At 42.0% G+C, this 27,555-nt stretch overlaps 2 protein-coding genes across 3 annotated transcripts in view; both read right to left on the bottom strand.

Moving 5' to 3' along the window:
• The window catches only part of kcnh5b (potassium voltage-gated channel, subfamily H (eag-related), member 5b), an 89,806-nt gene extending 84,450 nt beyond the window's left edge, over positions 1-5,356 (bottom strand). The window contains exons 1-2 of the mRNA XM_046309055.1: positions 5,163-5,356; positions 3,762-3,885 (exon numbers count right to left, since the gene is read on the bottom strand). Coding sequence (XP_046165011.1) covers positions 3,762-3,885; positions 5,163-5,235 — 197 coding nt within the window. The 5' untranslated portion in view covers positions 5,236-5,356. The remainder of the gene's footprint in view (positions 1-3,761; positions 3,886-5,162) is intronic.
• Positions 5,357-13,031: 7,675 nt separating this feature from the next.
• Positions 13,032-27,555, bottom strand: part of LOC124001311 (serine/threonine-protein phosphatase 2A 56 kDa regulatory subunit epsilon isoform) — a 35,922-nt gene continuing 21,398 nt past the window's right edge. For both annotated transcript variants that reach the window (XM_046308002.1, XM_046308003.1), the window contains 12 exons: positions 25,761-25,957; positions 25,410-25,511; positions 24,593-24,685; positions 24,321-24,451; positions 24,162-24,221; positions 23,717-23,825; positions 23,460-23,513; positions 23,288-23,338; positions 22,293-22,412; positions 15,613-15,740; positions 15,340-15,441; positions 13,032-15,012 (listed from right to left, as the gene is read on the bottom strand). In XM_046308002.1, the coding sequence (XP_046163958.1) occupies positions 14,913-15,012; positions 15,340-15,441; positions 15,613-15,740; positions 22,293-22,412; positions 23,288-23,338; positions 23,460-23,513; positions 23,717-23,825; positions 24,162-24,221; positions 24,321-24,451; positions 24,593-24,685; positions 25,410-25,511; positions 25,761-25,957 (1,247 nt within the window). In that variant the 3' untranslated portion in view covers positions 13,032-14,912. The remainder of the gene's footprint in view (positions 15,013-15,339; positions 15,442-15,612; positions 15,741-22,292; positions 22,413-23,287; positions 23,339-23,459; positions 23,514-23,716; positions 23,826-24,161; positions 24,222-24,320; positions 24,452-24,592; positions 24,686-25,409; positions 25,512-25,760; positions 25,958-27,555) is intronic.

Below are 27,555 nucleotides of genomic sequence, written 5' to 3'. Positions count from 1 at the left end.
ACTAAGCTAAGGACCCTGGGACTAAACACCTGCCTCTGCAACTGGATCCTGGACTTCCTGACGGGCTGCCCCCAGGTGGTGAGGGTAGGTAGCAACATCTGCCACGCTGATCCTCAACACTGGAGCTCCCCAGGGGTGCGTGCTCAGTCCCCTCCTGTACTCCCTGTTCACCCACGACGGCATGGCCAGGCACGACTCCAACACCATCATTAAGTTTGCAGACGACACAACAGTGGTAGGCCTGATCACCGACAACGACGAGACAGCCTATAGGGTGGTGCCAGCATAACAACCTATCCCTCAACGTAACCAAGACTAAGGAGATGATTGTGGACTACAGGAAAAGGAGCACCGAGCACGCCCCCATTCTCATCGACGGGGCTGTAGTGGAGAAGGTTGAGAGCTTCAAGTTCCTTGCTGTCCACATCAACAACAAACTAGAATGGTCCAAACACAGACAGTCGTGAAGAGGGCACGACAATGCATATTCCCCCTGAGGAAACTAAAAAGATTTGGCAATGGTCCTGAGATCCTCAAAAGGTTCTACAACTGCAACATCGAGAGCAGGTCTGTGAGAGCCATAAATCTCACTTGTTTGTAGGTGACCAAATACTTATTTTCCACCATAATTTGCAAATAAATTCATTAAAAATCCTACAATGTGATTTTCTGGATTTTTTTTTCCTGCATTTTGTCTGTCATAGTTGAAGTGTACCTATGATGAAAATTACAGGCCTCTCTCATCTTTTTAAGTGGGAGAACTTGCACAATTGGTGGCTGACTAAATACTTTTTTTGCCCCACTGTACCTACATACACACACACACCTTTTTTCACACTATTGGTTAGAGCCTGTAAGTAAGCATTTCACTGTACCTGTTGTATTTGGCCCATGTGACAAATAAACTTTGATTTGATCTGTGCGATCACAATCTTCACACATGCAGTGGAAGATGTTATGAGAGTGTACAAAGTGACCTCCATTTATGTGAACAATACAGTGCATTTGGAAAGTATTCAGACCCTTTGAATTTCACCACATTATGTTATGTTACAGCCTTATTCTAAAATGGATTCAATTGTTTTTCCCCCTCATATATCTACACACAATACCCAATAATGGCAAAGCAAACGCAGGTTTTTAGAAGTCTGAATAGTTTCGGAATGTGTGTGAACAATTGCCCTGGCCTAAGTTAATCAAATAGCCAACCAATCAGCCTGTCCCAAACCTTAGTAAACTTCTTGAAAAAATTGTTTGACCAGATACAATGCTATTTTACAGTTAACAAATTGACAACAGACTTTCAACATGCTTATAGGGAAGGACATTCAATATGCACGGCACTAACACAATTTTTTTAAATGTTAAAACTTTATTTAACTAGGCAACTCAGTTAAGAACAAATTCTTATTTTCAATGACGGCCTAGGAACAGTGGGTTCAGGGGAAGAATGACAGATTTGACGATGAGGGTGGTTTTATTTTTGTAACCCGTGATTGACTGTAGACCCTGCCACATGTCTTGTGTCTGAACCGTTGAATTGCGCCTCTACTTTCTCTCTATATTGACACTTAGCTTGTTTAATTGCCTTGCGGAAGGAATAGCTACACTGTTTGTATTCGGTCATGTTTCCGGTCACCTTGCCATGATTAAAAGCAGTAGCTCATGCTGTCAGTTCAATCAATCCACGGTTTCTGGTTGGGGAAGGTTTTAATAGTCACTGTGGGTACATCACCACTGATGCACTTGCAAACAAAGATATATTTGTTTTGTAAAGATATCTACTGTCTCCAAGGATACATTGCCTGTCATTTTGAGAACTTAATTGCCCATAAGTTGATTGTAGTTATAATTCTAACTATTTTATGGTTTCATGCTGATTTATAGCCCTGTTAATCATTTCATAGTAATAAGAGTACACACTCCCTTACAATTCTCTGATAACTGGTTAGCTGTGGTTATGTATTTTAAAAACATTGGTTTTACTTTAATGTAGCTGTGAGCTAGGTGTTGATGGCAACTTACTGACTCATGAAGTGCTAATGCAACGTTAGCAGGCTGGTAGGGATAACGTTAGAAAGCTAGTAGGGCTAATGTTAGCAGGCTGGTAGGGATAACGTTAGAAAACTAGTAGGGCTAATGTTAGCAGGCTGGTAGGGATAACGTTAGAAAGCTAGTAGGGCTAATGTTAGCAGGTTGGTAGGGATAACGTTAGAAAGCTAGTAGGGCTAATGTTAGCTGGCTGGTAGGGATAATGTTAGAAAGCTAGTAGGGCTAATGTTAGCAGGCTGGTAGGGATAATGTTAGAAAGCTAGTAGGGCTAATGTTAGCTGGCTGGTGGACTGGCCACCCCACATAGCCCGGTTCCTCTCTAGGTTTCTTCCTGGTAGGTTTTAGGATATATAAATAAATTTGATTTGATTTGATTTGATTTGGTAGGGATAATGTTAGAAAGCTAGTAGGGCTAATGTTAGCAGGCTGGTAGGGATAACGTTAGAAAGCTAGTAGGGCTAATGTTAGCAGGCTGGTAGGGATAACGTTAGAAGGCTAGTAGGGCTAATGTTAGCAGGCTAGTTGGCTAGCAATCTTACAAGCTGACTTGTAACAATGTGTTCATACAGTTTTTGCTTGTAAGTTGGCTGTAGAGTGCAAAGTTATTTATATTGGAGTTTAGATTATAGGGAATAGGCTGGCTTGCCAGGACCTCCATATTACATCACACCCCACAAATGTTTTTTCCAGACTGATTTCGACATTCTTCATCATTCGGATCAGTTTTATGTAATAACTAAAATGGGGAAAAAATGAGGTGTAACTTTGCGCTGGGACTTTTGATGCAATTTTTTTTTTATTATTATAAAAAATGTTACCCCCTTTTTCGACCTTGTCTCATTGCTACAACTCCCTAACAGGCTCGAAGGTGAAGGTCAAGTGATGCGTCCTCTGAAACATGATCCGCCAAACAGCGCCTCTTAAGACCTGCAGCTAAACCCGGAAGCCAGCCGCACCAATGTGTCGGTGGAAACACTTTTCAACAGACAACCATGGTCAGCCTGCAGGCCCCTGGCCCGACACAAGGAGTCGCTAGAGCACGATGAGCCAAATAAATGACCAAACCCTCCCCTAACCCGTATGATGCTGAGTCAATTGTGCGCCGCCCTATGGGACTCCCGATCACAGCCGGTTGTGACACAGCCCGGGAATGACACAGGGTCTGTAGCACTGTGAAGCAGTGTCTTAGACCACTGCGCCACTCTCGAGGGCCTTTGATTTGATGTGTATTCTAATGAAAAGCCATGTTACATGTGGTTACATTTATGCTACCTATCCTTTAAGGCCAATGCTCCTCCACTCCCATAGAATCATATGTTAAGGACGACTTTTGCCCCAGGCTTAATTAACAAGCCCTTAGCCCTTGTCGAAGGCCAGGAAAACCTCAAGTGAAGCTTTTGGAGTTGTATTTTAAAGATGGCCTCACCTTGGGCTTGGCAACAGTCATTTGTTCCATTTGAAACTCTTTCTATAAGCAGCAGGCAGTACATGGACTCATTCAGTACTAGTGGAACACCAGATTCAGTGAGTCTCTTGCAATGTGATGTTCAGACAGCTCAGGCAATAAACTGACTTACTTCACTTTAATGAAGGCACTTTTCAAAGCATTCTACAGTGGTTTAGAGGTCATCTATAACGGCAGATACAGTGCACATACAAAGGTGCAAAATAAAATGATTCCTATATTACCATACAATAACCATCCTTACCTGCAAGTGCTGCTTTTTTGCATAACCTCAGCCCTGTGGAACCCAGAGAGCTTGCAGAATCCGTCATTACTGTAGACTACAGGCCACTCCACGATCTGGGCGTTCCCCAGGAGGAAGCTGGTCTCTGTGAGGAAAGGTCGACGTAAACAGGTGTGTGGTGAGTGGGGAGGGTTCGGGTGTAAAATGTCTGCAAACACTCAGATGGTCTGTCACAACCCATTGGCGATGCGTGATGAGAGTGACCCCACACAACGAAGCCTAACACAGTGATGACGTGTCCATCAAATGTCTCGCTCTTTCGTGGTCCATGTAATTATGACACTACTCTCAGTAGCTTGTTCTCTACGTCCACAACAACAACCATAAGTTCATCAGAGAGGGAGAGTTTACAGCACATATGTCTTAACTCTGCTGCCAAGTCCACACCAGCCTCTGCATTAGGGATTCTATGCCTCAGCTGCTGCAGATTTACTGGCTTTTCGCTGATAGAGAAGAGTGATTAATTTCTCAGGTTGTTAATAGCACAATATGGATCATCACATTTCTATACGCAGAAACTGGGAGAGAAATAACAATTTATAGACGGAGCTAAGCAGGCGAGGACTGATCATCCATGATTACATAATTATCATTTTAACCATGGTTTGAGTCTACTTTTACTTTGTAAATGTTTGTTTACATTTACTTTGTTTAGAAACATTGGAGTAAAACAAGCTTATATTTCTGGTTGTGATGGGGTACAACAGTTGAACTAGGCCCATGCGGCATTTATAAGTTATATTCTTCAAGAATCAATGAGTACATATCATTTATTTATAAATCCCAAAATGTATGTAGCAATTGCAGATTGCCCCTTTAAGTAATGACATAAATGTTTTACTGCATCCTGATTATTTTTACTGCAAATGTATAAAGCCTATAGCCTAACACGTTGCCAAGAAGTGATATACACACACCACAAACAGACAAATAAATATAAGAGAGTAGTCTAATGATTGCTACATGGATTGCAAATTAAGCTATTGTCATCTATTTTTGATATAGCCTACAAATGAACTTACAAATAATCACCAAAACAATATACATAATATCTGAAAATAAATAGATTTTATATTGACCTTAATGAAATATAATTACCGTGCAACATGACTGGCAGTATATCCAATTCAGCAGCCTATGCACTACCATGATGAACACCAAATCGCCTTGGCATGACGTCATCGAATAAACTTTGTAAACAAACTACCAGATAATTTTAACAATAAAGGCAAGTCATATAAAAAAACAATGATTAGACTATGAATAGACTAGACTTATCTTTTGAACAAAAAAAGGAAGACAATCATCCAAACTATTTAAAGCTGTCTGTTATGGAAACCCACGAACAGGTACATTGCTTACCACTTGAGCGCCGGACAATGTTTTCCAGAAAAGTATTCTGCGGTGCCACAAGCCCTCTCTTTCCCCCGGGCATCCTGGGGCCAGGCGGTGGTTGTGAGAGTGGTGGGCGATTTTGATGCTGCTTATCGGAGGACGGCAGTGTGGGTGGGTATTAGCCGGTGGTATGGAGAAGCTCATTGTAACACTGCGCTTTCCTCTGCTGAGAGCGCACTGTGGCAAAGACGCGCGCCTCCGAAGCGCTGCATTCTGCAGGCTCCCGGGGTGTGATAACGCATGCGTATCACCACACACAACACGCTCCTTAATACAGGCGTCCGGGGATCTCTGCGATGTACATCCACTTGCTTTTTGGCGAACTATTTTCACTGACACTTTCACAAACAATTACTGCAACATATCCACAAAACAATGTGGCTGCATGTCGAGAACGTTAAATAGGCAAACTAGACAAAAATGTATTTAACTAGGAAAGTCAGTTAGGAAGAAATTCTTATTTACAATGACAGCCTACCCGGGCCAAACCCGGACAACGCTGGGTCAATTGTGCGCCGCCCTTTGGGGCTCCCAATCACGGCTGGTTGATGCCTCTAGAACTGAGATGCAGTGCGTTAGACCACTGTGCCACTTGGAAGCACAGACAATACAGTGTAAACGACTTAGATTTTATGAAGATGATTTAAGACACATTGGATTGTGTTGACTGAGCAGACTGCTTTTAAACGGTGAGTCATCTCCAGTGAATGCAGAAAACACTGAAGTCTTGTATCTACTGAGTCCCCAATTGGTTCTTGGTAATAGGACCCAGGGGAACTGAGTCCCCCACCAAGAAACACATAACTGCAACAAGTGTTGCATAAGGGACCTGCACTGTATGGACCGTCACTTGTGACAGTCAGTGTGACCGTGTTTTGTTTCTGTTGTTCATGCCATGACGGCAGGTTGGTCTTTCAATATGGCTCAGGCTGTAAATACAATACATACAGGGCAAACTAAACAACGGTTTACGCCAATTTTTTTCTTTCTATTATAGGCTGTAAAGGCTATATACATCTTCATCGAAATTCCTTGTCTGTTCAACAGCAGATGCCTGGATATCTTCAATCTGTCAAACAGAATGTCAGAAGCAGAAGCACTTCAGAAGAGACATCCAAATAAATATGTGTGAGGAAGCGGGTAGGGGTGGGAGTGTGCGCACTGCCAAGTGTTCCCACAGGACGTCTCTAATTGGCCCACTTGCATCACAGAGTATCAGACATATGTGACAGTGCAGGTTGGACAGCTGCCTTCCTGAGTTGTAATACTAATAGACCTAGGATCCTGTTCACAGGCAGGCAGTCGTACAGGAATGGATCATCTCCTCAACCCTATTGCTCAGAAATGAAATGTGTGCCACCACCATGCAGCTGAACATGCTGCATAGACAGCTCTCAACTCTCAGTCAATTCTGAGTGGCTCTGAGACATTGACATGTGACTGAGGTGGAGAGGAGCCCAAACGTCACTGTAGGATATAAGCAAGACAATAAGAACCTGTCAGGAGAAAAAAAACTCCTGATTAAAAATCCACCTCTTACCAAATATGCACTATTTATTCAACTCTACCTCTTGACTCTGATGTAACACTTTTTTGATAAATGTTTCTTACAGTGAACTGAATTGAAAAAGCTGTGGAGAGCGCAGAGGCACGTGTCAGGCACTTGGACATCTCTGCAGAGACGTGATTACTGTAATCACACTAATTACCATGCCTCACTAACCACCAATTACACCCAATCAGCATTCAACAGGACTCTCATTGTTCAGTGGGAAGAGTCAAAAAAAAATTGAAAGTCCACTCACACAACAAGGCATACATCAGTGTACTGCATGTGCCTAACAAATGTATTTCTGTACTTATCATTGCCCTCCTCAGGAGGAAGCTGCACACAAAGCTATCCGACCACAGTCAGGAAGATGTGAATTAAGCAAGAAACATTGTTCTAGAAATCGCTTCCAGGTGTGAGAGATTCAAGATTCCCTCGATTGTATTATTCAAGCTGTAAATGTCACAGGCAAATTAAAACAAAAAGCAGATGACATTGATGCCTCGTTTGGGGACTGGGAAAAAATATCAAACGTCTCCCCTAATCAATGCAGCACATCTGGTGAAATCTGTCTCCATTCTTCCTCATTGATCTGAGAATTAATTAAGATGTTTCATCGATGGTCCTTTCTGGGCTAAAAGGAGGATTGGATATCAAGGCCCCTTCTGCTTCATTCTACTGGAATGCCAGCAGCTCCATCAAAGCTAAAATAGACTATGAAAAACAATTAAATTGAGAAGTCAATGCCCACGTCCTAAGATGCAACGGTTTCCCTGAACAGTTCAGAAAGTAGGTGTAGTAAATTGATCAGAAAGACAGTGTAACTTTGCTATTCTTTCTGTAGTATTGCCATTTATGCCCTCAAGGAGTCTGAATGGGACTAAATTGCTGCATTAGTCAGTAAGAGATGTGCTCCAAACACAATGTGTACAGATGACCCGTGCCTCTGCTTCCTCGCTGTAAAGTGTGTGTGTGTAGGCCAGATACCGCAGCTCGTCGCTCCTTGTACAACATCACAGTTAATGGCATTTCAAACGTGTTTCCTTCAGCTGCAATTGCAAACATCACTACTTCGATAGGACTACAAACGAGATGTTCAGATTGAGCTGCAAGCTGTCACTGGATGTGCTACTTGAGCGCAACCTGCCAAATATCATGTCTTCTCATTAGTGTTAATTCCACTGCTAGTCTGTGGGTCTGTATTAAAAATGTACATGCTTCCCTGTGCCAGTCAGAATACAATACACAATTGATTAATTGATTGTTGGAGTCATGATGTAGTAGCTTTAATTGAGTCAAACTCCACCCCACAACATAGAGGCGTACTCTGGGGATCATGTCTACAGCTGCTAGGGAACGAGACTCTGAAGACTGTCAGTGAAACAGCAGCATAAGCATATGCCAGTAGTCGCGATGAGCACAAGTTTGATCTAGAAGATGCAATATGAATCACACCTTTCGTCACATACTGTGCAGCCTACAGTCTTCAAAGGAAAGATCTCATCAGCATAAAATGAAAACAGAGCTGTATGGGGCAGGGTGGGAGGTGTTTTGTGGTGCGTGTTCCTTCAACCACTGGTGGTTAGTTAAGTGAGAAATTACCAGCACCTTCCTTTTCCCTAGGAAAAACAATTGAATAACTGTCTCCTTGGTTAGATAGTAAGGTAAATTGGGGGGGAGAGAACATTTAGCATATTCTGACAGGCTGTACCTCGGCACTGTGCATTTACTGTCATGAAATATTTATTTTGAGGAACCAATCAGATGCAAAAGTAGATCATGGGAATTGATGGAAAATGATGTAAAATATATCACTAGCCACTTTAAACAATGCTACCTAATATGTTTACATACCCTACGATATTCATCTCATATGTATACGTATATACTGTACTCTATATCATCTACTGCATCTTTATGTAATACATGTATCACTAGCCACTTTAACTATGCCACTTTAACTATGCCACTTTGTTTACATACTCATCTCATATGTATATACTGCACTCAATACCATCTACTGTATCTTGCCTATGCCGTTCTGTACCATCACTCATTCATATCTTTATGTACATATTCTTTATCCCCTTACACTTGTCTATAAGGTAGTAGTTTTGGAATTGTTAGCTAGATTACTTGTTGGTTATTACTGCATTGTCAGAACTAGAAGGACAAGCATTTCGCTACACTCGCATTAACATCTGCTAACCATGTGTATGTGACAAATCAGATTTGATTTGATTTGATTTAGATGTTTAATAAAGAAGCCACAGTAGCACTGTGACTTCCACTGGCCTGGTTAGGTCCTACAACTTCACAGCATTCCTTTCAGAGCCATGTACACGCACCAATTATACAGTTACCACCTTACAAATACTAGAATAACATTTACTACATGTAAATTATGACCTACTTAACACATAATTCCCCTCACCTCTACTAAGCAGACAGTATCCAATAACCACCTCTACATGTTAACATCAGTTCAAACAATGACAGGCTAACTGAATGAACAACAAAGACAAAATGAATGTATGAACGTTTATTAAAATAGTTTGGGAAGGGACGATGATCCTCCGAACCAGATGCTATGAGGTTCCGATGACAGGCCTTCAGCTGCTTTGCGGCGGGGAGGGTCGGCGGTGTATCTTTTGCTGTGAGTCAAGTGTGTGGGGGGGGGGAGAGTAAACCTTCATTTAAATACAGTACATCACAAGATGTATTCCCATTACCGAGAGGAGAGCAAGATGATTATTGCCTAGGTGAGCCCATAGGTTGTTTAGCAAACGTGATAAAGGTGTATTATATAGCTGTGCCCATTGGCCATAATAGGTGACTGGCATTCTGTACAAGGTTAATTGGTAGTAAAGGAAGGGTGACATGTTTCTGTTGATGAGAACATATCAGATATAAATTCCATCTGCGCCCATAGAGAGGAAACTACGTGAATATGATATGCTTACGGGATGAAGTTAAAAGAGCAAGCCATTCAGACCACCTCGCTGATTGAACGCATGTTATCAACTACATTTTGTGATGAATGGAAATTGATTCCATCTCCTGAGAGTCCCTGGGATACCCGACATCAAATGCAATGGGATGATGTTAACATCAAAGGATCGAACAGAGAAACGTAATGTCTCTACTGCGGGCCTTGACACTTTTCATCCCTTGTTTGACTCCGTTTGTGTATAAATCTGCCAGGAACATAAAATATGTATCTTTGAAAATAGTGCAGATAGAAGTCTCTTTACTGGGGGGTATTGCAGTTGAGTTAGGCCACAACGTTCTAGACTCAGCCAAACCCAACAGTGAGTGTAGACAAAAGCAGCTCTTGTTTTTCTTAACATGGTTTTGTCACGGTAACAGGGCGACTTCTGTAAACACTGAGTAGTTTCACAGCACATCGTGGCCCTTCCTGCACAAGCAGTAGTTTATTGGGTTTCCCGACACTACTTAACTCATGGATAAGCAGTAGGAAGGTGTGGCGCGCGGAGGTCCTCTGCATTGTTTCTGGTACCCAAGTGGGTGGTGATTGCGCATCATGCATTGTTTTTCTTATTATTGAGAAAACAAAAAGGCAAAGCTATAATCTGAACCTCCTGTATGAAGATGAGTTTAAAACACCAGATATTATGAAACAAAGCCTGGACACAGACGGTAAGGGTTTGTTATGTTGCATTATCTGAGCATCTTCACAATGGTTTTAAACACAAATAAACCAACAGGTTTGTTACTTTCAAACCTTTACAAAAACAGATTTTATTTCCCAGACATGATATCCATGCTTCTACATCTGCATTGCTTGCTGTTTGGGGTTTTAGGCTGGGTTTCCATATAAGCACTTTGTGGCATCTGCTGATTTTAAAATGGCTTTATAAATACATTTGATTGATATACCGCCCAGTGTGAAATCAATGGCATTAGATTCCTATAATACCTCTACACTGAATATTAATGTGGATTTAAATCTTTGACTTATTTTCCTTCTACATGCATTACAGCAGAAGACGTCAATTAGCTGAGAAGTGAGAACTAAGGGATGAATGGGATTGTAATAGGCTACATACATTACTCATGGAAATCCTATAGTATGATAGATACACTGGGCCAGTAATGCTTAAGCAAAGAGAGGGAGGGCTGAGTGACAGCTTGACAGAAACACAGAAAGCTCAAACAGAACATCAGACAAAGGTTAGCTCTTACTTACACCTTGTTGTTTATAGGCAGAAATGTCCTCCCCCTTGTCTTGGAAGGTGAGTGAATCCTTGGAAATATAACTCTCAGGGAAAACCCTCAACATATCTGTGTCTGAGCTCTGTCTACCTCTCTCTGCCACTTGGGCTGAACAGGCTGAGTGACACCTGGCATACCTGAGTCTGTGTAAAGTAGGGACTCCCCCTCCTGGTGAAGACACACTACCGCAGGCCTGTGCTGATGTTGCCTGATTTAAACTCATCTATAGTTGTAGGAAACAAAGGCAGAGTTCCAAAAGTCAACAATGAGATACCATCACCAGTTAAACAACCGCAGGAAGGGATGTTTGAAGTAAACAATATAATGCTTTTAGTCTACTCCTTTTTTCATTCATTTATGAGGGTGTTACCCTACAGCCTGCAGGAGAAGGCATTGATGCATGCATCTGATGAGCAAGACAGAGTAATAATGAGCTGGGTGTGTAGAAAGAGGGGCAAATCAGTAATCTGACTTATCAGCACTATAATTAATTATGACAATGCCCTCAGTGTGTCACAGCCTCACCCCAGTTCAGGCCAAGTGTGCACTCAAGGGTTGAGAAGTGGAAACGACTTCCAGTAATTGCTTTGACAAAATAAGAAAAAGGTGGCAGTCTATAAAGGCCCATTGCAGTCAGAACGCGATTTTACGGTGTTATTTATGTGTTTTATGTTTCCACACTGTTGGAATAATTCTGTGAAATTGTGAAAATGATAATGCCCTTTAAGTGGAAGAGCTTTTTGAAAAGACAGTCTGAAATTTGCCTGTTTTGGGGGGATGGAGTTTTGGACCGCCTGGTGACATCACCAGTTCCAAACCTCTGCCAATAACAGCCTCCCCACTCAGACCACTCCCAGACAGTCCAAGCTAAATTCTTGCTTGAGGAATTGGTCTTTGTAAGAATCAAGTTGTTCATTTTTGACAATTTTAATTTAAAACAATCACAATAAGGCACTTACTTATTTACCAGAAATGATTTGATATTGAAATAAAAATGGCTGCCCGTTGGGTGATGGTAATGAGATAAAGCGTTCACCCTTCTTTTCCTAATTGGCCTGCTACTGTTTCCCAGGGCATTACCTTGTGCCCAAACATGGGAGCAGGGCTTTGACAATGCACTGTCCCTGGTTATTAAGCCAAAACAGTCCTCTCAGTCTACAGCTGCCAAATCCTACTAGAATCCATCTAATTCCAGGCAGATTAAGCCAAGAGAATCCAGTTCCCATGTTGAACATTGTTAGGAACAGTCAAAATGACAGGGAGTAGAAAAACAAGAGCCACACTTAGAGCAGATCACAATCACAGCGTCAGCAGCGCCGCTTGGCCCTTTCAAACAGAGCAGTCAGAACTAGGGACTAAGACTTTTTTTTTAAAGGTGAGCTCTGCCTGGATAGCAGTGGAAAAGTTAAACACTGCCAGACACATAGTAGAAATACCCTAAATAAAAGTAGAATCTAACCGAAATAAAGCTAAACCAATCAGACTGCCTAAAAAACTACCCAGAAAAATTGCCATTGACAATAGAGAAAGGTTGCTCCTATATAATAATTAGTTATTCTCATTTTCATACAGAACACTGGACAGATAATCTCTTACCTGTAGATGAAAACACCACACATGCATTTTCTTTTGGGATGATCTTGGCAGAAAACCTAAAAAGTAAAGCTCCATTGTCCTCGTAAAACTTTGCCTACCAGCTATCTACAACAAAACATTCAGTGGTTACCCAAGGACAATACACTAGTGACTAGTCTGAGTGTGATGGTGTGTGCGCGCCAGGTCAACATTACACCCACCTTCCACACTCTCTCACACAGGTCAGATCACATTACACCTTAAATGACCAATTTAAGACCTAGTTAAGTGTTTGGATAACTTTGGTGCAGAAATCTACATTATTCACTGATATTGTAACAGGGCTGAATAAAAGCTCACAAATGACATATCAGATGCAATCAACTACATAGTGACTCAATGGCTGCTATGGGGTCCATCAGATGTGAAGTCTTGCTGCCCTCCTGTGGCACTCCAAGATATATTTACATTTGTGGTCAGGTAAAATTATCTTTATTTGAAAATGGAAAAACAAAATGTATATGTTCTGCTAATTGTTGTTGAACAAGTCAATTAAACACAAACAATAAGCAAGCTCTTCTAATCGATCATTCGTCATATCAAAGGATATCGAGACGCTCTTCGTGGACTGCAGGCCGCTTCACAGCTGTCGCTTGACTATCCAAGCGACAACAACAAGCACAATCAATTAGTCATGAAATGCACAGCACCATTTCAGAGTAGCTCAGCAACAATCAAAAACACAAGACCCCTTCATTCATCCTTTCACCTCTCCATCAAACACAGGCACAAAACAAACAGCAGTCTATGGTCTGAAAATAAGGCAATCCAGCATCTGGGCTTTATCACAAAACAGGTTTAATTTAATATCTCTTTATTTTTTAAAATAATTAAACATTTGTATTTCTCCAACCCTTTTTTTTTCTTCTTCATTTTAATCATATATCTTGGCCATCCTAAAGCACACGTTAATTCTGTCAACAATGGGGTCAACAATGCTGAACTTACTGTAAATTTGAACAGGATATCAACTGCTCCATGCCTTCCCTCTCTCTGCCCTGCCCTCACACTCACTCCACAACTAAAAAATAAGATCTGATGGTCAAAGAAGCTTAATCAAAAAATCCAAAATGAGAGCTAAAAACCAAGAAGGAAACAAAAAGAGAAAAAAGAAAGAGGGGAAAACACTATCATAAATACCAGTAAGTCTTACCTCTTATAATACCTCTTATATACTGGATACTCCTCGACTGTTCCGAAGCAAAAATATATGCTAAATTACTACAAGATACAAGATATCAGTGTACTGCCTATAATAACAATATACAATTTTGTAATACTGTGAAGAGTACACCCGGGACGGATGCTCCTTTTCACAATAGGAGAGTTTGGCGCTTCTCTACAGCTCGCAATCGTTTTACATTTTTCGTATTTGCTGTGTGGCTGGAGGGTACCAGTGCCAGACTGATACCAGGCTGCCTGGTACTGCAGCGTCAAAGTCCACAAACCCAAAGAGAGACAACTGAACTGACAGATACCAATCAATCATTGGGGAGCCAGATGCACACAGATAAGTGAACAGAAACAAAATGTGGAAGTGGGGAGAAAATGGTGCGAGAGGGTGGATGTAAGTGTGTGTATGAAGACCTTCCCTTTACCGTTTCTTTTAACTCCCTGTACATACAGGCTCTTAACATGTTTGTCTCTTGGAGGAAGGGTCGAGAAAGACGGGGGGGGGGGTTCAATTCATTTCCTCATGGCTAATGGGTCCATAATACTAGCTTAGCTTGAGCATGGAGAGAGGCAGGTCAGGAGGGGTCAGAGGCTGGTCCTTACGGAGGGAAGGGGTGTCCTCTTGGTCAGGGCGGAGCCTCCCAAGTATCTCACTCAGTCAGGACGTCCCACACAGGGAGAGGTACAGAAGCACCACAGGAGACAGAGTGGAAGAGAGAAAGAGCATGGGTTTGTAGAGATGGAAAACGGGTTTGTATTCAGGGAAGTGGGGTTCTCAAAGGGCAAGGTTAAAACAATCTTTTCTTTCGCTGTAGATTTTTTTCCAAGAAGAGTTCATTTCAAGTCCTACTGTCCAATGTCTTTTTTCCCCACACAAGTTCTTTTTCTTGTTTTTTTCTTCCTTTTTTTTAATAATTTTTTTTTCCGCAGTAATATCAGTTTAAGGGAAAAAGAAAAAGTTATTTACAGTGATGTTGAAATAATGAAACAGACGTGTGAATCTACCGTAAAGTAAGTCGCACAATACAGAAAAGGAGAAAAAAAATAAAAAACACGGTTGCTCCATGTCGTTCCAGAGGGCGCGGCTCTGGTGGACATGGATGGGAGGGGAGTGTGGCGCTTCGTTAAGTGGGAATGATCCCGTCGCTCCTAAGGCCCCTCTTCAGCTCCAGGTCCCCCAGCTTCTTCCAAAGCTCCTCCCTCTCCTTCTCTTTCTTCTTCTCACTGCAGACAGTACAGATAACACAGGGGGGGAGGGGGGACTAGCTGCAGATTACTGAGAGATTACTACTGGGTTTACCACCACAACAACTACTCTTGGCCAAGTACCACCCAATCAAAATGTCTTATGCTGCCAGAGTTAAGAATCACAATATTACACACACACAGTATATAAGAGAAAGTGAGATTCTGTATATAAATAACTGTAAATGTTTGGTATGAACCTGTGTAGTGAGCATGGCCTATACGAGTGAGTGGGTGTTAAAAAAAAACTACAACAGTGCTCTGACCACACCACATACGATCCTTTAGTGATGCTGCATATCTTACCGCTGGCGGTCTGACTTGTACGTAGCTGTGAGTTCATCAAACAAGGTACTGTTCATCTCCATGAAGGCTTTTAGTACGTTGTACACCAACGCCACTATCGCCCTGCAAGAAAAATGTAAAACATGCCAACATGAACTCTTTTACACTTTATTTTTTCTATATTGAGCCAAGAGTCTAAACAAATACAATAGAATATACAACCAAATACAAGAAGATAAATCAAGTTTTCTGATTGGATAAATCTGTGTGAGGGGTGTGCTGAGGTGGACTCACGGGTTCCAGTGCTCTTTGGAGATCCTGTAGAGGCTGGCGAACATGATGGGCAGGATGACGCTGGAGTTCTCCTCGATCAGACTCATTATGTACTCATTGTTCCAGTAGTACAGGGCCCTCTCCGCCACCTGCCAGGGACAGAAACACACACAGAGATCGAATACAAACAGCCATTGAAAGATGGTTGCAATTTCAGTTTAATCCATCAGAAAAGACAGATCAAATAATACAAACAAATATTGTGGTTCAACTCAAATATACTAAATGATAAACATTATATCAACTTTTTTTAAATACATATTTTTAAAGTATAATCTTTGTAAATGATCTCATGAATAGGACTGGTGGGGTTGTCACATATGCAGCTAACGACCAAAATTGGTTAAAGAAAATTGGGATAAATAAAAAAGTATACCAGTTACCAAAAAACATACCTGTGCATTATAGATTGAAAAATAGTTGGGAAGAGATTTGAGATGTACCATTTCCATGGCACATGGTTTATGAACTGATATGTAAAACAACACTGGATTCAACAATGGAATTTTTCCATTTAAATTATACCTTTGTGTCTGGATATCAATCCAGACAATACCGCATAATGACAATGCAAAAACTGTTTTTTAGAAATATTTGTACATTCATCATTTAAAAAAGACAAATAATTTATTTATATAGGTATTCAGACCCTTTTCTATAAGACTCAAAATTGAGCTCAGGTGCATCCTGTTTACATCGACCATCCTTGAGATGTTTCTACAAGTTGATTGTAGTCCAACTGTGGTAAATTCAAATTGATTGGACATGATTTGGAAAGGCACACACATGTCTATATAAGGTCCCACAGTTGATAGTGCATGTCAGAGCAAAAAACAAGACATGAGGTTGAAGGAATTGTCCGTAGAGCTCCGAGACATGGTTGTGTCAAGGCACAGATCTGGGGAAGGGTAACAAAACATTTCTGCAGCATTGCAGGTCCCCAAGAACACTGTGGCCTCCATCATTCTTAAATGGAAGAAGTTTAAAACGAACAAGACTCTTCCTAAAGCTGGCCGCCTGCCAAACTGAGCAATCGGGGGAGAAGGGCCTTGGTTAGAGGTGACCAAGAACCCAATGGTCACTCTGACAGAGCTCTAGAGATGGGAAAACCTTCCAGAAGGACAACCATCTCTGCAGCACTCCACCAATTTGGCCCTTATGTTAGAGTGGTCAGATGGAAGCCCCTCAGTAAAAGGCACAGGACCGCCCTCTTGGAGGACTCTGACCATGAGAAACAAGACTCCCCGTTCTGATGACACCAAGATTGGCCTGAAAGCCAAGTGTCACATCTGGAGGAAACCTGGCATCATCCCTACGGTGCAGGATAATGGTGGTAGCATCATGCTGTAGGGATGTTTTTCAGCCGCAGGGACTGGGAGACTAGACAGGATCGAGGGAAAGATGAACGGTGCAAAGTATAGAGATCCTTGATGAAAACCTCCTCAGGACCTCAGACTGGGTTGAAGGTTAGCCTTCCAATAGGACAATGACCCTAAGCACACAGCAAAGACAACGCGGAAGTGGCTTGGGGACACGTCTCTGAATGTCCTTGAGTGCCAGAGCCCGGACTTGAACCCGATCTAACATCTCTGGAGAGACCTGAAAATAGCTGTGCAACGAGGCTCCCCATCCAACCTGACAGAGCTTGAGAGGATCTACAGAAAAGAACGTGAAAAACTCAAAATACAGGTGTGCCAAACTTGAAGCATCATACCCAAAGAGACTCGATGCTGTAATCGCTGCCGAAGGTGCTTCAAAAAAGTACCGAGTAAAGGGCCTGAATACCTATGTAAATGTGATAGTTTTTTCATTTTTAAAGAATTTGGTAAAAATGTTTCTAAATGTGTTTTTGCTTTGTCATTGTGGGGTATTGTGTGGAGATTTCGGTGGAAAAAACGACTTAATACATTTTAGAATATGTCTAACGTCACAAAATGTGGAAAGGGGTCTGAATATTTCCCAATGCACTGTATATGGGGGATACAACCATCCCAGCTCTGCAGATTTTGCTGCGAAGAGACAGAATCATTTGTTTTGGTACTGTCCATATGTAGCTTATTTTTGGTCACAGTTCCAGGAATGGCTGAAGAATTACAACATGTACCTCGAGCAAACTCTGCAGATAGCGCTACTAATGCAGCAGGTACCCTTCCCCAGATCTGTGCCTCGACACAATTCTGTCTCGGAACTCTACGAACAACTCCTTTGACCTCATGACTTGGTTTTTGCTCTGACATGCACTGTCAAGTGTGGGACCTTATATAGACAGGTGTGTGCCTTTCCAAATCATGTCCAATCAATTTAATTTACCACAGGTTGACTCCAATCAAGTTGTAGAAACATATCAAGGATGATCGATGGAAACACGATGCACCTGAGATACATTTTGAGTCTCATAGCAAAGGGTATGAATACTTAGTCAAGTACATAAGTATTTGGACAGTGACACAATTTGCATCATTTTGACTCTGTACGCCACCACAATGGATTTGAAAGGAAACAATCAAGATGTGCTTTAAGCGTCGACTTTGATCTTTAATTTATGGGTTTTGTCAATTATTATATGAACCGTGTAGAAATTAAAACCATGTTTATACAAAGCCCTCCAATTTAAGGGCTTCTAAAGTAATTGGACAAACTAACATATTCATAAATTAAAATGGTGAGTTTTAATACTTGGTTGCAAATCCTTTGCAGTCAATGACTGTCTGAAGTCTGGAACCCATAGACATCACCAGATGCTGGGTTTCTTGCCTGGTGATGCTCTGCCAGGCATTTACTGCAGCTGTCTTCAATTCCTGCTTGTTCATGGGGCATTTTGCCTTCAGCAAGTGAAATGCATGCTTAACTGGATTCAGGTCAGGTGACTGACTTGGTCATTACAGAAAATTCCACTCCTTTGCCTTAAAAGTATTGGGTTGCTTTCGCAGTACGCTTCGGGTCATTGTTCATCAGCATTGTGAAGCGCCATCCATTGAGTTTTGAAGCATTTGGCTGAGTCGGAGCAGAGAATATAGCTATAAAAACACTTCAGAATTCATCCTGCTGCTTTTGTCAGCAGTCACATCATCAATAAATACAAGGGAACCAGTGCCACTGGCAGCCATACATTCCCACTCTTCACATTCCCACTCTTCCTACACCCTTCACCCGATTTGGATGTAAATACCCTCAAATTAAAGCTGTAAGTCTGCACTTCCAGCTCATATTCATTATTTCATTTCAAGTCCAATATGCTGTGGTAGACAGTTAAAATAATAATAACTTAGTCAGGTCCATAAATATTTGGACATTGACCATGTAAAATAAGGTAAAAAAATATTTATGCATTTGCAAAAATGTCTAAGAATCTGTTTTATGGGGTATTGTGTGTAGATTGAAGGGGAAAAACTCCTCCCGAAGTCAACTCTTCACTGTTGACGTTGAGACGGGTGTTTTGCGGGTACTATTTAATGAAGCTGCCAGTTGAGGACTTGTGAGGCGTCTTTCTCAAACTAGACATTCTAATGTACACGTCGTCTTGCTCAGTTGTGCACCGGGGCCTCCCATTCCTCTTTCTATTCTGGTTAGAGCCAGTTTGCGCTCTGGCCCCCCAATGGTGGAACAAACTCCCTCACGACGCCAGGACAGCGGAGTCAATCACCACCTTCCGGAGACACCTGAAACCCCACCTCTTTAAGGAATACCTAGGATAGGATAAGTAATCCTTCTCACCCCCCCCTTTAAGATTTAGATGCACGATTGTAAAGTGACTGTTCTACTGGATGTCATAAGGTGAATGCACCAATTTGTAAGTCGCTCTGGATAAGAGCGTCTGCTAAATGACTTAAATGTAAATGTAAATGGAGTAGTAATACAGCGTTGTACGAGATCTTCAGTTTCTTGGCGATTTCTCGCATGGAATAGCCTTCATTTCTCAGAACAAAAATAGACTGATGAATTATAGAAGAAAGTTCCTTGTTTCCAGCCATTTTGCGCCTGTAATCGAATCCACAAATGTTGATGCTCCAGATACAGCAAGTCTAAAGGCCAGTTGTATTGCTTATTTAAATCAGGACAACAGTTTACAGCTGTGCTAACATAATTGCAAAAGGGTTTTCTTATGATCAATTAGCCTTTTGAAATTCTAAACTTGGATTAGCTAACACAACGTGCCATTGGAACACAGGTGTGATGGTTGCTGATAATGTGCCTCTGTATGCCTATGCAGATATTATATATATTTTTTAAGAAAATCAGCTGTTTCAAGCTACAAAAGTCATTAACAACATTAATGTCTACACTGTATTTCTGATAAATGTAGTGTTAATGGCCAAAAAATGTGATTTTCTTTCAAACAAGGACATTTCTAAGTGACCCCAAACTTTTGAACGGTAGTGTGTGTGTGTGTGTGCGTGTGGTATGTACAGTACCCGTCATTAGTTTGGACACACCTACTCATTCCAGGTTTTATTTTTAGTATTGTCTGAATTGTAGAATAATAGTGAAGACATCAATAGTATGAAATGACATATGGAATCATGTATTGTCTGAATTGTAGAATAATAGTGAAGACATCAATAGTATGAAATGACATATGGAATCATGTAATAAACAAAAAATGTTTTATACACTGCTCAAAAAAATAAAGGGAACACTTAAAACAACACAATGTAACTCCAAGTCAATCACACTTTTGTGAAATAAAACTGTCCACTTAGGAATAAATTTCACATGCTGTTGTGCAAATGGAATAGACAACAGGTGGAAATTATAGGCAATTAGCAAGACACCCCCAATAAAGGAGTGGTTCTGCAGGTGGTGACCACAGACCACTTCTCAGTTCCTATGCTTCCTGGCTGATGTTTTGGTCACTTTTGAATGCTGGCGGTGCTTTCACTCTAGTGGTAGCATGAGACGGAGTCTACAACCCACACAAGTGGCTCAGGTACTGCAGCTCATCCAGGATGGCACATCAATGCGAGCTGTGGCAAGAAGGTTTGCTTTGTCTGTCAGCGTAGTGTCCAGAGCATGGAGGCGATACCAGGAGACAGGCCAGTACATCAGGAGACATGGAGGCCGTAGGAGGGCAACAACCCAGCAGCAGGACCACTACCTCCGCCTTTGTGCAAGGAGGAGCAGAGCCAGAGCCCTGCAAAATGACCTCCAGCAGGCCACAAATGTGCATGTGCCTGCTCAAACGGTCAGAAACAGACTCCGTGAGGGTCCGACGTACACAGGTGGGGGTTGGGCTTTACAGCGTTATTTTAGTGTTCCCTTTATTTTTTTGAGCAGTGTATTATAAATATATTATATATATTTTATATTTGAGATTCTTCAAAGTAGCCACCCTTTGCTTTGATGACAGCTTTGCACACACGTGGCATTCTCAACCAGCTTCATGATGTAGTCCCCTCGTATGCATTTCAATTAACAGATGTGCCTTCTCAAAACTTAATTTGTGGAATTTCTTTCCTTCTTAATGCGTTTGAGCCAATCAGTTGTGCGGTAACAAGGTAGGGGTGGTATACAGAAGATAGCCGTATTTGGTAAAAGACCAAGTCCATATTATGGCAAGAACAGCTCAAATAAGCAAAGAAAAACAACAGTCCATCATTACTTTAAGACATGAAGGTCAGTCAATAGGGAACATTTAAAGAACTTTGAAAGTTTCTTCAAGTGCAGTCGCAAAAGTCATCAAGCGCCGTGATGAAACTGGCTCTCATGAGGACCGCCACAGGAACGCAAGACCCAGAGATACCTCTGCTGCAGAGGATAAGTTCATTAGAGTTAACTGCACCTCATATTAAAGCCCAAATAAAATGGGCCAAGAAACACGAGCAATGAACATTAGATCGGTGGAAATCTCCCCTTTGGTCTGATGAGTCCAAATTTGAGGTTTTTGGTTCCAACCGCCGTGCTTTTGTGAGACGCAGAGTAGGTGAACAGATCATCTCTGCATGTGTGGTTCCCACCGTATAGCATGGAGGTGGTGTGTGATGGTGTGGGGGTGCTTTGCTGGTGACACTGTCTGTGATTTATTTAGAATTCAAGGCACACTTAACCAGCAAGGCTACCACAGCATTCTGCAATTATACACCATCCCATCTGGTTTGAGCTTAGTGGGACTATCATTTTTTTTCAACAGGACAATGACCCAAAACACACCTACAGACTGTGTAAGGGCTATTTGACAAAGAAGGAGAGTGATGGAGTGCTGCATCAGATGACCTGGCCTCCAAAATCACCCGACCCTCAACCCAATTGAGATGGACCGCAGAGTGAAGGAAAAGCAGCCAATAAGTGCTCAGCATATGTGGGAACTCCTTCAAGACGGTTGGAAAAGCATTCCTCATGAAGCTTGTTGAGAGAATGCCAAGTGTGAAAAGCTGTCATCAAGGCAAAGGGTGGCTACTTTGAAGAATCTGAATATATTTAGATGTTTTAAACACTTTTTGGTTACTACAAGATTCCATATGTGTTATTTAATCGTTTTGATGTCTTCACCATCATCAGTGTTGTGCTGTAGAGCAAACTCCTATGGTCATTGTCATGACAAGATAACAATCATAGGAGTAGACTACACAGCAAACAGTCATAGATATACTGAGATTAACCCTAAAAAACTGACAAGGTGTGTTCTTCTGTGTAGACTGACTGACCTGGAAGTGTGGGCTGGACACACATCTGGATATCTGTTTGAAGAGCGGCTCCTGGATCTTGACGAACTGTGTCGGCTCGATCACGTCTAGGATCTCCTCTAGCTCCCCCAGGTACATCACCTGAGAACATGCCCAGTTACAAACACACCATAACCCAGGTACATCACCTGAGAACATGCCCAGTTACAAACACACCATAACCCAGGTACATCACCTGAGAACATACCCAGTTACAAACACACCCTAACCCAGGTACATCACCTGAGAACATACAGTTACAAACACACCCTAACCCAGGTACATCACCTGAGAACATACCCAGTTACAAACACACCCTAACCCAGGTAACCCAGGTACATCACCTGAGAACATACAAACAGGTAATCACCAGTTACACACCCTAACCCAGGTACATCACCTGAGAACATACCCAGTTACAAACACACCCTAACCCAGGTACATCACCTGAGAACATACCCAGTTACAAACACACCCTAACCCAGGTACATCACCTGAGAACATACCCAGTTACAAACACACCCTAACCCAGGTACATCACCTGAGAACATACAGTTACAAACACACCCTAACCCAGGTACATCACCTGAGAACATACAGTTACAAACACACCCTAACCCAGGTACATCACCTGAGAACATACAGTTACAAACACACCCTAACCCAGATACATCACCTGAGAACATACAGTTACAAACACACCCTAACCCAGGTACATCACCTGAGAACATACCCAGTTACATACACACATGAGCAGGACAACACACACACACACACACACACACACACACACACACACACACACACACACACACACACACACACACACACACACACACACACACACACACACACACACACACACACACACACACACCATTACTATCTAGGTACCACATCTAAACTCCCATTAATACTTCCCAGCAGCAGCAGGTCACTGCTCCAGCCCCAGTTAGGGCAACAGCCAGGGATCTTACCTCTTTTTGACTGCAGGTTTTTGGCCAGAACTTCAGTAATCCCCTGATGACCTGTGATGAGAGCGAGAGATGGGGGGAAGTAGATGAATGAATGGAGACAGTGAGAAATCCTGATAATTCAAAGTTCCTTCTGATTAGAGGGTTGGTGTGACCATGGGGGGGGGGGACTTACTGGTTCTGTTAACGCTGGGTCTTTCTCTAGAAACTGTACAATGCAATACGCCAACTGGAAATAGGTCACAATAAAGAAAAAAATGTGAACACATTGTCAATGTTATAAAATACTAATACTAATTGGGATCAACACACTGGACAGAGAAGTACAGTATTTGGGAGACAGACTCAATCATGTAGAACATTACCAACACAATCATGATTTCACACCTGGACACACACACACGCATAAACACACACACACACACACACTACCTGTGCGTGGAAGAGGGACAGACTCCTGACAGTGTGGAGGGGGATCAACACCTTGACCAGGAACTGTTTATGCTCTGCTTTGAGCGGCAGAGCAAAACCATTGATTATGCTGCAAGAGAGAGAGGAGAAAGGCAGAGCTAAGTCAGTAGGGCAAATTATACATGTCCATACAAAGAGGCCAGAATATACTATTGAGTCGACTGGAGAATCAAATGTTAACAAGACAGAGGACAACCTACATTAACGATCAATCGCTTTACATGGGCCAACAAATTACACAGGTACTGTAGCTACTTTATGCAAGGTAACCAACACGCCTTAGGCTTGACTACAGTACTACAGTGCCCAGGGAGGATGAAGGAGTAAAACACGTTTTACTCCATTAAGACAGCGCCAGAGAACAAAGGCGTCAGAACTAACCACAGGTCAAACCAGTGTCACATACCTTCCCAAGATCTCCAGCAACTCAGCAACCCCGTTGAAATGCTCAGTCTCATAAACAAAACTTTACGAGAGAGAGAGCGAGAGAATAAACCTTAGTGAAACATCCGTGAAAGTATTATGTCAATATGAATATAGTCCGAATGAGGAGCGCCGGTCTTACCGTAGAAAAATATTATTGATCTGTTTTCGTATAAAAGCCCTCAGCCCCAGGAATTTCCCATAGATTCTGTGCAAGACTGTTTTCAGGTAGTCTCTCTCCCGAGGGTCCTCACTGTCAAAGAGTTCCAAGAGCTACAGAGAGCGAGAGAGAACGAGAGATTAAACTACAAACTACTCAAACTTGTACAACACTACTCTACATTTTTGAAGTGCATCTCTACAGCATCTCCAATGTAAAAAAAAAAATAAAAAAAAAAAAAAAACATCACTCACCTGTAGAACAAATTTCTGGTCTATGTACTTTTTGGCAATGCTGGGCTGGAATTCCTGACTCTCCAAGAATCGTATGAAGAACTCATACACCAGCTATGACACAGAGAAAGCGAGAGAGCGGTGGAAGAGGTTAAGGGACGGAGTCTTCATAGTGCAAAGGTAAGGCTATGGAGAGACTGGAGCAGGACAGACTGGGAGGTCAATAGGTCGCAGGAGGTCAAAGGTCAGAGGCACACCTTGGGTAGGGTCCTTATTACCTTTAGTGGTAACCAGGGTTACAAGATGGCCAGGGGGAGGAGGGCTTATGTTTGGGAGGGTTAATATATATATTTTTTTAATTGGTCAAATGAATTTGGCTGTTTTTGGAAATGTTATAAACGATAAATACAATTAAAAGTTTTACCAGGAAGAATCTCCTTGAGATCTTCATCTAATTTCTAAAGGAGTCCTGGGAGGTACAGCAGCAGGTACACAGACAAGGGGGTGAGAGCCAGAGCACCTGACACTAGACCTGTAGCCATACTAGGGACTGTCAGAGCCAGGACTTAAATGGGACCTCAACTCAAAAACTATATATTTTTTAATGTTTTATTAGTCCACTGTTGATACAGTCCCAAAACGTTATGGCATGTCAGCAGTCAAGTTATCAAGATATTGGACTTTCAAGAAGCAAAGTGTCACCGGCCACATCATCATGCATTAAAGATAAACATCAAGATACCAAGGATTCCAGGTAGGTTTTTACAGAGGCGAACGACACTCAGTCTCCAATAGAAGGCAGTACACACACACCAATCAATTGTAGCCTCAGTGTTACCTGTAAGTGTGGCCATGAGGCCTCCAGTGTGGGTTCATCCTCCTCTGGGTCAAACTCATTACTGTCACTGGGTGGAAGGGTCCGGAATATGTTGTAAGACACCTGGGAGACAGGACAGAGAACAATACACAATCAACTGACTTCCCTGGAGATTAAGGCAGTGGACATGTGAGTGGATAATATGAAAATCAGTTCTATAGGCAACTCAGGCACTTCAACATGGATGTGAAACAGAAACGTTGATTGAGGTTCATTGTATTTATCATTTTTAATCAACAAACTTAAAATTGGCTGGAAGCAAGTATATTTATGGCATGAGTGCGTGTTCCGTTTAGTGTGTTGTAGCCTCACCATTTTGACCACCTCCGGGTAAGCCTGTTCTGTCAGGTAGCCCCTGCTGACAGTGACATAGTCCACCAGCTCGTTGAGCGTGGAGCGCTTGTACTCCTTCATCTTCAGGTCAGACAGCGTGTCCATGAAATCAAACACAGTACAGCACTGCTGCAGCTTCTTCAGGAACAGCTCCGGCTGCTCCGGTGCCGGCACGTCTACACGCAGGGAGAGAAAGAGATGTCAGGAGTGAGAGGCCTACTAGTATAGGGAGACTTCTAGCAGAGAGGAAGAGGACAACATGGCAGAAACAGAGCAATCACATGAGAGGATATCTGAACAGAGCCCTGAAACCAATAGTAAAAGAAAGCTGGAGGAGAGATGGGAGTCCTTTAACGAAGCATGTGACAAATAACATTTGATCATCTCTGTGCCCACACGCATGCACACACCACTTGACCCTACAGGTCACTCATCCCTGCAGAATGTGGCTCTAGTCAACAAGTATGCGAGTAGCATCCACAGAAAACAGTGTAGCACAGGTAGAAGAACAAAGACCATATAGACCAGAGGAATGGGCATCGGTCCCAGAGATTGGGAAACTGATCAATAAAAATGTAATAATGTAAAGAGGTTTCCATCAGGGACCAGTTTGCCCAAGAGCTTCAACCGAGGCTATATGTACTAGTACTTATATCTAGGTAGTCTAGTCTTCTGAGTCTCCTACATAGTGCATTAGTCTGTTCCTGTAGTTCAAACAGGCGGTATAAAACACACAGACAGTACTGTTAAAAGTGACCTTATCATGGACCATCGCTAAGACACCAACTATCTACCCGGTATTCCTCAGCCAAGCATCTGTCAACATGACATTACACAGGGCAATATCTCAGCCAGACAAAGAGGCATGGGTTAGACAGAGCACAGGAGAGGCCAGGTTTACAGAACAAGTCTACCAGGCCTGTAAAAGAATAGTAGCCTTGTAATCCTTCAGTGTGTTTGCTGTATTTATATTTGGGATATCGTTTCCAACAGTAAAAGTAAAATTGCTGGAGGACATCTTTAAATTCCCAGTGGAGTCCAAATTCAGTTTTTGTGTTTTGTATCATATTGCACAACAGCTGATGAAACCAACACTGTAAAAGTGTGACTTACATTTTTTTGTTTGTTATTTCCTGATAGCTGATGGTTGAAAATATAAAATCTACACAGGACCTTCTAAAAAAAAATTATACATAACCATACGGTAAAATGGTTAATAGACCAATAACAAAATAGTTCCAAACTGCTCTGCCAATAACAGCTAGTTTTCAGTTCTCTTACCACTCCCTTGACAGCCCGAGCAAAATTCTTGCTTGAGAAATAATTGTGGTAAAAAGCTAGTTTTGCCCATTTGAATGGAAATCTATTACATTAAGGTACTTAACTGTTTCCCAGATATTATTTGACATTGATATAAAAATGGCTGCATTGAGCATTTGTAACCTTTATTTAACTAGGCAAGTCAGTTAAGAACAATTGTTATTTACAATGACGGCTTACTCCGGCAAACCTGGACGACGCTGGGCCAAACGTGCGCCGCTCTGTGACTCCCAATCTCGGTAGGATGTGATACAGCCTGGATTCGAACCAGGTACTATAGTGACGCCTCTTGCAGATGCAGTGCCTTAGACCGCTGTTCTACTAAGGAGCCCATTTAAAAGGACAAAAAAACTATGCACATTAATGTTATAAACTTATCGTTAGGGCATCAATTCAGGCAATTTATCTCGAAATGGATATTTGTCCATATCGCTCAGCGTTACATATCCAAACA

Source organism: Oncorhynchus gorbuscha, linkage group LG17 (assembly GCF_021184085.1).
Source record: "Oncorhynchus gorbuscha isolate QuinsamMale2020 ecotype Even-year linkage group LG17, OgorEven_v1.0, whole genome shotgun sequence".
Taxonomy (NCBI): domain Eukaryota; kingdom Metazoa; phylum Chordata; class Actinopteri; order Salmoniformes; family Salmonidae; genus Oncorhynchus; species Oncorhynchus gorbuscha.
Note: the sequence above shows the minus strand (reverse complement) of the source record. Positions and strands in the feature narration are given on the sequence as shown.